The sequence below is a fragment of the Petaurus breviceps genome, unplaced genomic scaffold, assembly GCF_028583685.1.
Source record: "Petaurus breviceps papuanus isolate PSGF00001 unplaced genomic scaffold, PetGlider_PUasm1.0 126, whole genome shotgun sequence".
Taxonomy (NCBI): domain Eukaryota; kingdom Metazoa; phylum Chordata; class Mammalia; order Diprotodontia; family Petauridae; genus Petaurus; species Petaurus breviceps.
In genome coordinates this window covers 3,891,779-3,901,905 of record NW_027185655.1, presented here as the reverse complement: position 1 = coordinate 3,901,905, position 10,127 = coordinate 3,891,779, and the positions used below count along the sequence as shown (strand labels likewise).

Genomic DNA, 10,127 nt, shown 5'->3' with positions numbered 1-10,127 from the left:
TTTAGGCAAATATGAGGTTAGCAGGATAATTATTCAGCACATGCTCTATAAACTGACTCCTACATATTCATCCCCATGCATACTCCATGAGGAGCTGGGAGGAATTAAAAGAGAAAATGTTTGTTAAAGAGTGTTGATCTATGAGGATTTCTACTTTGCTCCTTTCTGGTTGAAGGTTAAGTGAGGCAGTAGTAGACCACCTCATTTTCCACAATCCCACCGAAAATTCTTTAATTCTTTGTCTATCTATCTATCTATCTATCTATCTATCTATCTATCTATCTATCTATCTATCTATCTATCATCTATCTATCTACCTATCTATGTATCTATCTATCACATACTCATACACTCACACCAGGGAGTGTTTCAAGATGTGCAATTCTTAAAATAATTAAACTCCACCAATTGGAGTCCAAACCCATGAAAAAGGAAACATATCTAGCTGTGTAACAGCAGTCTCTGTAACACTTTTATGCAAATTCTTTTAGAGTGCCCTTTTTGCTGGAGGAATTTCCCAGGTCTTCCATGGTGAATTCCTGCTTGGTCTTGGGCTCGGGACTTGAAGCTCTCCACAAAGTAGCTTTTTTTCCGGGGGGGTTCTGAAATGAAGGGTCCTGTGTCAGTTGGGTAGACATGGCTATGGCAACATTATTCTTAGCCCTTTGTGGGTAGGCTTCCTCCACCCTCCTCTGGCAGATCTGGACCCGAAGAGCATCCTGGAAACCACCTCGAAATTTCTTATTGAAAAAGCCATAGATGATAGGGTTCACACTGCTGTTGCAGAAGGCCAGCCAATGTGCAAAAGGGTAGACGTAAATGTTGATGACCTGCATCTGGTATTCAGAGAGATTGCTGTAGTCAGAGAGCATCATCAAAGTCCAGAGGGGTAGCCAGGATAACATAAAGAGAAAAGCCACAATCAGAAGCATCTTGATGACTCTCTGTTTCTTCCTACACGCCATATGACTCTTCTCCTGGGTCTGCTTGACCCTGAAAGGCCTTGCAGTCCTAGAGAGTGAAATCCCAATTCTGCCATACATGAGAACTATGATGAACAGAGGGACCAGGTAGATGTTGGCAAATAACACAGTGGTGTAGATTTTCCTCATTTCCTGGTTTGGCCAGTCCTCCCGGCACCAGTAGAGAGGGCTACTTTCATTTGGGGAACTGAGCCTTGCTCGGTAATATTTTTCTTCTTGTACATGTAGCATGACTGCAGATGGCGAGATGATGGTGAAGGCGAGGGCCCAGATGATCACGATGATTCCTAACGCAGCCTGCATGGTGAGCTTTGGCTTGAATGGGTACACGATGCATCGAAACCTGCAATGAAAGGGAAGGTTCAGAGACCATTTACTTTGTAATGACAAACCTGATCATCAGCTAAATTGAATAAAAATAGTTGTGTCCAGAAAAAAGCACCATAAAATGTATTTAACTAATTTCTTTTTAAAAAGTGCTTTAAGAGCAATCAGGCAGTGGCAATAAGGGAAAACAGCACTAAACATGGAAAGACCTTGAAGAAGGCTATTTTAGTTTTAAGGAGAATTGATCAAGTGTCTGTGATCAGTTATACATATGGATATTGATATATCTGCATATGTTAATGCAAACCACGTTTGCAGCCCCGTCTGGAAATGTTTTCCAAGGGCTCTCCCCATTGGCTGAGAGAGTGTTGATAAGATATTGCCTGCCTGAGGGAGAGAATTGGAGCTAGCAATCTGGAGAAGAGAGATGCTCTTCATTTCTTCTTTGAGAGAGTCTCTAGTGGTTTTTGACTCTCTTCAGGATGATTCCAAGAAGGAGAAATAGAAAGACTCCCTTGGGAACATGTAGGAGAAGCCACCTTTTTAATGAATTCCTGACTTCTAGCTTGCCTCTGAGAGACTTTGGGGTAAGCGAGTCTCATTCAGAATGCTCTAGGATTCAGTGGAGACCCAAGTTAGATCAATACACAGACATACAAGTCATTGGTTGCAAAGTTAGTCCACGCAGATACATCTTTCTTTATATGGAGCCTTCTCCATTCATCCCATCTTTCTTCCAGAGTAGAACTATTGCCAACTCTGCGTCCTGCCCCTGTACAAGATAGGTTAGAAAGCCACCCCCAATAACTGTTCTTCCTCCAGAACTGTCTCATACCTTTTTAGAGGGGAATGAGATTGTCCTTCTCCTACTATAGCCCTATGACCCTCAGGTCCCCTGGGGTTCCACCTTCGGTTTTGAGGTGACCTCCAGGAGAAATAGTGGAGTACACTCCCGTTGACTGCCTTGCACAGGACTTCCTGGGATCGTGTTTCTCTATCTTTGCCTGGGCCAACGATGCTTTTGCACGGTGTTCCTTGTGTCTTAGACCCTGTCTTTGGCATAAATTAAATCACCTCAGAGCAAATTTCTCCAATATGCTCATACTTTAGCAAACTCAGTTCAGGAAGACCAGCTAAGGTCAAATGATCTTTCTGAGATTGATTTGGGGCAACAGAGATGTAAGAGATAGATAGGGAACTCCTGAGTTCACCCCATATTGGGTTATCACATAAGGAATATGGGATATCCAAGAATGGGGCATTCTTTTTTTTTACCTTCTCTCCTTTTTTCCTAGTTTTTTCTTTAACTAGGAAAAATTTGTGTTGTGTTTACTTCCTTATGATTATTTCTATCTCTTCCCTGGTACCCTGTTTGAACTTGGGGCATGATCTGGAGGCAGGAAGAGGCTGGATATTAGGAAATGTACTTGCATGGAGAGAAGTGTAAGGCACTAGCTATTGGGGGCAGATGTTGGAACTGGAAAAGTTCTCCTTCAGAAGACAGACTTTGAAGGGAGTGTTGAGTGAAGCCCCAAAGTTGAAGTGAGGAGAAAGAACGTTCTAGGGGTGGAAGACAGTCAAAGCAAAGGCATAGAAATGGTAGATAGACTGTGAGGAACAGCAAGTAAGCTAGGGTAGTTGTATTGTACAGTGCATTTAGGGAAGGAATTTGTAAGGAGAGTGTAAAAGGGAGTAAGGGATCTTCAGCTCTAGATGAAAAAAAGACGTATTTGATCTTGGAGGTAATAGGCAGCAGTGAAGTTGACTGAGGGGACATGATCAGACCTACAGTTTAGCAAATTCACTTTGACAGCTAAGTGGTAGATAGCTCATAGTAGAGAGAGACTAGAGTCAGGGAGGCCAACTAGAAGGCTATTATGGTAGTCCAGGGAGGAGGTGGTAAGTTCCTGAACTAGAATGATGGCTATGTGAGTGGAGAGGAGGGGGCATATCCTAGGAATGGGACAAATGGGTTCAGGTAAGTTATAAAGAGGTAATGTTAGAAAGCTGGACTTGAAGCCAGGAAGGCCTGAGTTCAGGTCCCACCCCTGCCAGACCCTAGTTGTGGATGTGACCCTGGACAAGTCATCATTTCCTAATTACATTTTAATCTGCTTCTGTAGGACCAGGAGTTTTGCAGGCCAGACCCTTCAGAGTTTGGCAGCTGTGCTCCAGGCAATTCCCTAAGAGGATGAAATGCAGAGAAGGTGCATTGATAGAGGTGATTTCCTCCCCTGAGAGTTCCCTGGACTACTGAATTCCCTATCCTTGTCTAAATTACAGAAAAAGAAAGTATTGTGTCCGCTTTAAGTTTCTTATGCCTTTATAGTCCTACCTTCCTACCTAAGCAAGTTTTCCATTAAATGCAGGTTGCAGTTATGGCAAGAAATATGGAACCCTAAATTCAAATTCAAATCTCATTCTATGTTATGTGACAACAGGTTTGTTTCTAAGGTCACAGTTTCTCCATCTGTGAAGAGAATATAAATGAGCCCATGTCATGGATAGGGCAGCTAGGTGGTGCAGTGGGAAGACACTGGGCTTGGAAGACTCATCTTTCTGAATTCAAATCTGCCTCAGACACATACTAGCTGTGTGACCCTGGGTAAGTCACTTAACCTGACTCAGTTCCTCATCTATAAATGAACTAGAGAAGGGCATGACAACCCACTCCAGTGTCTTTGCCAAGAAAACCCCAAATGGGGTAATAAAGTGTCTGAAATGACTCAACAATAACAAAAATATCGTGCTTAAAATATTGTATGTCAGTTAGCTTATGCAAGGGGTAGATCTCAGGTCTTGAATTCAAATCCACCTTCAGATATTTACGGGGTATTTGACCCTGGAAAAATCATTTAACTTCGGTCTCAGTTTCCTCATTTGGAAAATGGGGATAATAACAAAACCTACCTCCCACAGTTATTGTGAGGGGAAAAAATATACATATATATATTTGCAAAGTGCTTAGCGCAGCACTTGGCACAAAGCAAATGTTTCATAAGCACCTGTTAATTATTTTTAAAATGACAGCACAGGAATATATACTATCCATTGAATTGCCCTAAAGTTCTCTTCAGGTAGAAAGTCTTCCCATTTCCTCGGATTTATTGGTTTCATTTTAACTCAGACTTTCTAAATTTCTTAACCTAAAGAAAATCATGTAGGATATAATTAATTTCTGTATGTCATAGCTCTGAACCAATCTTTGTAGTTTTGAATGAAAACTCCTATGATTATCAAAATATTTCATCTCTTCTATCCCTGGGGTCAATGTACTAAAAGCAGACAGAGCAATAATTTTTCACTACTGAATCTTTTGGAGGTATGTGCATTGCTCTGAATGGGGGAGAGATATAAGGAGCAGTGGAAAGATAAGAAAAAATAGGAGTGAAAATGGGTGCCATTTTTCATCATGCACATTTTTCTTTGGTGAACTAATGATGGTGTAGCCGTTTGACATGATTTCAGATTCAGACAAGGGCTTACCTGTCCCCTGCTATGGCCACCAACGTGAAGACTGAAGAGGCCACTGACATGCCCTGGACCATTCCACTGATCTTGCAAACTGTGCTTCCAAACGGCCATCCTGACAGGGAGATTGAGAGCATCATTAGAGGAGATACTCTTTTCTATTACATTAAAAAGTCTGTCCAACACTATCCAATGTTGTTATTACTTCCATACATGGGCAAATAGCCTAGAGTCATAGACAGAGCCTGGATTTTGGAAATTTCACTCATTTAGGACAAACATTTATCTCCAGGTAAAAACAATGTCTTTATTTGAGAGTAGGGGTTCTTCACCTCTCCATGTCGTGATGTCTTGGTAAATATTTAACAACTAGCTCTCTGGGGGAAAATATGAACAATAGACTTTTAATCTATATTATTAAAATTTGCTCCAACACTTTTTCAAAGTCTAGACAATCAACAGAATGATAAATCAAGTCATGATTAGTAGCATTTGCTTATTAAGCGCTGGATGAGTCTGAGTCGGAATCCTGCCTCGATACTTCCTAGCTGTGTGATGTTGAGTGAATAATTTCTCTTAGCTTCAGTTTCCACATTTGTAAATCTGGGATAATTTGCCAACAGTTTTCACTCCTCAGACTGGACCCTACCATGATCCCAGAAAAACTTCTCATCAGGAAATTCATTATCTTGCAAAATTGCATCAGCTTTGTTACTCACACTTCATCAGTACCCTCTGCCATCTGATTGGAGGGGTAGAAGATAGAGAAAAGAACTCCTTCCAAAGCCTCCACTTAAAAAGAGCTCCCAGACCAGACAGCTATTCAAGCTCACACTCCTGGTGGAACTAGGTTCCTCACATGGGGTACTATCTTCCCCTGCCTGCTGCCATTCTCAATTTTCAGTTTCCTTTTGGTCTTTCTCTATTAGATTATAAAATCCCTACAGGCAGGATCTGTATTCCTTTTTAGTATTTATATCCTCAGAGCTTAGTACAATACCTGGAATATGGTAGAAAATTAAATTTTATTAACTGAGTGACTAGTAATACAGTACCTTCCTCAGGCGATTATTGTGAGAATCGAAGAAGATAACGTAAGTAAAGCACTTAGTGAGCCTCTAAGTATCACATTTTTTATATTAAATGTATATTTACATTGAATATATTTTAGATAGGCTTTCATAACCAGATATCATAAATATATTTCTAGAGCATTCCATTTGAAAAATCCTACATACCATTGTTTCCATAACCTTAAATATGAACCAAAATATGTTTTCTTGACAAAATAAACAAAAAAGTGCATAAAAATAAATTGCTATTTCCTGGTTCCTGCCACCTCACACCCAAACTGTAGGAGGAAATAAAGAGATTAGATCTTTCAAGTTTCTTTAATTTTGCATTGTACAGGAATCGACACACCTGCTATGATGTTGTCCAGGAGGGTTGTAGGCATGCAAAATATCCCTATCAGCAAATCGCTGATGGCCAGGTTCAAGATGAAGAAGTTGGTAACAGTGTGCATGTATTTGTTCCATGCCACAATGAAGCAAACCACTGTATTCCCCACTATGCACAGAACAAAGATGAGAAAGTAGGAAATGATGAAGACAGCTGCCACCTGAGGCTGGTGGAGGTAGTAATCTACATAGGTTATGTTAATGTCCAGAAGCTGCCCTTCCTGGGTGTCATTGGCACTCCAGCTCTGATGACTAGGTTCAGAAAGATTGAAGTCCAATTCCTTATTCATGCTGAACCTTGAAGAATGAGAAGCAACACAATTAGAAAGCACAGATCTAGCAATTGCTAGATAAAGTCCTTTTTACCACGCAGTCATTGTCTCAGGTGAAAGGAGCAGGGTGGGGGAATGTAGGGCTTTGGATAAGGGGAAGGGATTTTGGTGTCATCTGTGCCACTGTTTGAAATTATCCAAAATAAATACTTGAATTTCAGTGACCATCTGGACATCTAGCCATTTTGCATCTGCATATGTTTCTTTCAACAGAATATAAGTTCCTTGATGGCAGGAACCTTCTTTTCTGTCTTTTTAGCCTAGCAGAGACCGACATGGAGTAGGTGCTTAATTAATGAGTGTTGACTGATAATCTTGGATCGTCTCACAGGATGCCCAACATAGTACCAAAAGCTTTGTACCATGAAAGAAATAAACACACACAATTATGTTAATTAGGGCAATTAGGTGGAACAGTGGCTAGAGCGCCAGGTCTGTAATCAGAGTTCAAATCCAGCCACAGACACTTACAAGCTGTGTGACTCTGGACAAGTTTTTTTAGCCCTGTTTGCCTCAGTTTCCTTATGTGTAAAATGAGCTGGAGAAGGAAATGGCAAGCCACTCCAGTTTCTTCACCAAAAAAAGGGGGGGGGGGGGTCATGGATAGTTGTACACGACTGAAACAATTGAACAACAACAAATTATGTCAGCTCCAAATGTAGAATCAAAATTTAGATACAAGAGAAACAAAGGGACAAGAAAGAAAGGAGAAAACACATAAAAGATATACAAAAGTGTTAGACTGTGTCAGTGAATGTTAGTGGAAAATTAAATCCTTTCTCCTTGGTTACATGTTTGAGTCATGGGAACAGACAAGAAGGAAGGATTTGTACATTTTGTAAGCAACAGAAGAGTCATTAAGAATGAATGAATAAAAAAGCAGAGATTGATTGCTTACTGTGTATCAAGCACTATGAAAAGAATAGGAACACAAATAGAAAATCAGACAGCCCCTGTCTTCAAGGAGCTTAAATTCTCACAAGAAGGGATAATATACATGGGGTGGCAACTGGGGGGTATATTTTGGTTTGTAAAGTTATAGGACTTAATGGAACTACAGTGGAGTAGATTGACACACCCTTTCAAGGAACAATGGTAGAGTTTATTTGACTATAGTTCTAGAACTAGAAAATGAAGATGGTTGGGGGGGTATAAAATATAATCAACAACTGAGGCAACCAACATTTGATACAGTAGGACCTGGGTGGTTCTGGGCATTAAGTCCTCCAGGGCTTGGTTTCTGGTTAACACAGTATGGCAGCTGGGCAATGGCCCAGGAATTAAGTAAATTAAAATAAATTAATTAAAAATAAATAAATAAATAAATTTTAAAAAATAAAGATGCGCTTCAAATTTAAAAAGAATTTTTTAAATAAAATCTGAATATAAAAAGAGATAAATTAGTGTAAAAGAGGGTTTTCCATACTCCTCAACACCATTTGCTATAACTTACAAGATCTTCTATACCCTGTCTCTTCATCAGATCAGAGTGACTGATTGAATTTCAGAATCAATCAATTATAGATAAGAACTAGGCGTGAACAATTCCTAGATACCGCTGTCAAATCAATCAATCAACAAAAGTATAAACTATGTAAAAACTAAATGAAAGTAGATGACACCACACAGCAAATGCCATATGGTTAGGTGAGTAATAACAGCTATCATCTATATATCACTTTAAGATTTGCAAAGCACTTTACACATTATATCTCATTTGATCCTCCTAAAAACCCTGGGAAGTAGGCACTATTATTATCCCCATTTTACAGATGAAAAAAAGTTGAGACAGATACAAGTTAAAGGACTTGACCTGAATCACAAAGCTAGTAAGTGTTTTGAGGTGATGTTCGAACTTAGATCTTCCTGACTCCAGGTTCAGCAAACTATTCACTGCACCAGACAGTAGAAGACAATCAATCATGCTCCATGGGGCTTTGATAAAATAAGTGAGTGCCGAGTCCACAATTTTAGCACCAAGTCACACTGGGAGGGAATTGCTAAGGCAAGGGAGAGGAGAGAGAGAAACTGGTCGTCTCCTTTCCATCCTGAACCAGAGAATGACCTCATGAACTTCAAAAGATCAGAAGATTTGGGACTTTCCAACAATGTCATTAACTATGTCCCCAACAACAGTGGACAATGACATTATTTACATTGGTATTTGAGGACCAATCATATATGCAAAGGAAAAGTAGTTATATTCACCCAAGGGTAATTTCATGAGGTTTCTATAAAGGAAGAAAAGAATTTTCAATAATCAATTGCTGTGAATATACTGTTTAGCTATCTGTCCTCTTAACTGGTATCTATTCTTCTCAGGGACCTTGTGTGTGCGAGGAGAAAGTATGACATAGACTTTTGGAGTAATATTTTTGTACAAACTGTTCTTATTTTACTACTTTGGTAAATATCCATTTCTTTTTAAAAATATTCAAGTCTAACAAGATGGTAATCAATGGGGAACACAGTAGGTGGGGACTCATGAAAGAGAATGGTAGACATCTGAGTGCTACTACTAGAGCCCTGAAAGGAATTAGCCACCGTCTATGGACCCAACCTGTCAGTGGGAGAGGGGGTTTGGGAGAGTGAGTGCAGAGGGGATGCTTCATTAAAAATGGTTATTCACATTAGAAATTAATTATTTGCTTTACCAAGGAATTATCACATAGTTCTCAAAGTAGCAAGTACTCATATGTCAATATGATTAATTTAGAAAAAGGTCTTTTTTTACTGAACTTATCCAGAACATGTGTATTGTGCACATTAAATCCAAATACTGGCCCATTTCCCACAGGTTAGGGTACATGTTTTCCCTTTTATCTCAGAGTTCCCACCTGACTCACCTAGAAATGAATATAATGTTTATCTCTACAATCCTTGAGGGTCATTTTTCATTCCTTCTTTTCTATGACAAGAGCTAGAGAAAGCTAAGAATTCAATAATGGAAAAAATTGGAAACTCTAACATCATTCAATCGTAAAATACATTAGAATACTTCAGGGAAATGTTATGCTTCTTGTAAATGTAGAAGTTAAATTTTGTGTTTATTGCTGACTATCACAAGGCTATTTGTCAAAATTTGGTGAATTGGAATTTTTAAAGGCAAGTCTTTCAAGTCATTTTTAAAATTTACCACTTAGGAATACAGTGGAAGGGTAAGCACATTTTAAAAAACAACACTACTTCAACAAACAGAAAAGAACATTATGGAAAAATATTCACATTGTTCCACCCCTTCAGGCTGTTGCTTTGTTCTTACCTCATGTAAGGAAGATGAATTTTGAGGCTCTCTCCTTTATTAATTGGGGTTCCACTTGATGATTCATTTAAATGTGTTGATAATTAATCCAGAGTCTACCATCTTCATCTTTCCAGGAAATAGTGAGACAATACACACAAAATTTTCTGCAAACCACAAATTAACACGTAAGATATTTTGTTGCCATTATTATAAAGCAGTTAAGTATATTCAAAATTGGTTAAATGGACATAGAACCAGCAGAGTGTAGCAGCAAGCACCCCAAGCGTCCTCAGGGTTTGCAGCTACCACA

General features: G+C 39.3%; 1 protein-coding gene across 1 annotated transcript; it reads right to left on the bottom strand.

Moving 5' to 3' along the window:
• Window positions 1–309: 309 nt before the first annotated feature.
• NPFFR2 (neuropeptide FF receptor 2) lies at window positions 310–9,975 on the bottom strand. The gene is made up of 4 exons (XM_069098869.1): window positions 9,836–9,975; window positions 6,204–6,538; window positions 4,797–4,896; window positions 310–1,326 (listed from the first exon to the last, which is right to left on the bottom strand). Exons 1-4 carry the CDS (start codon window positions 9,838–9,840, stop codon window positions 474–476), a joined length of 1,293 nt encoding a protein of 430 aa, XP_068954970.1. The 5' UTR covers window positions 9,841–9,975; the 3' UTR covers window positions 310–473.
• Between the last annotated feature and the right edge of the window lie 152 nt (window positions 9,976–10,127).

Coding starts and splice junctions, on each gene's coding strand:
- NPFFR2 (XM_069098869.1), bottom strand. Junction 4,897..6,203: donor CCTGGACAACATCATAGCAG/GTGTGTCGATTC, acceptor TCTCCCTGTCAG/GATGGCCGTTTGGAAGCACA. Junction 1,327..4,796: donor GTGGCCATAGCAGGGGACAG/GTAAGCCCTTGT, acceptor CTTTCATTGCAG/GTTTCGATGCATCGTGTACC.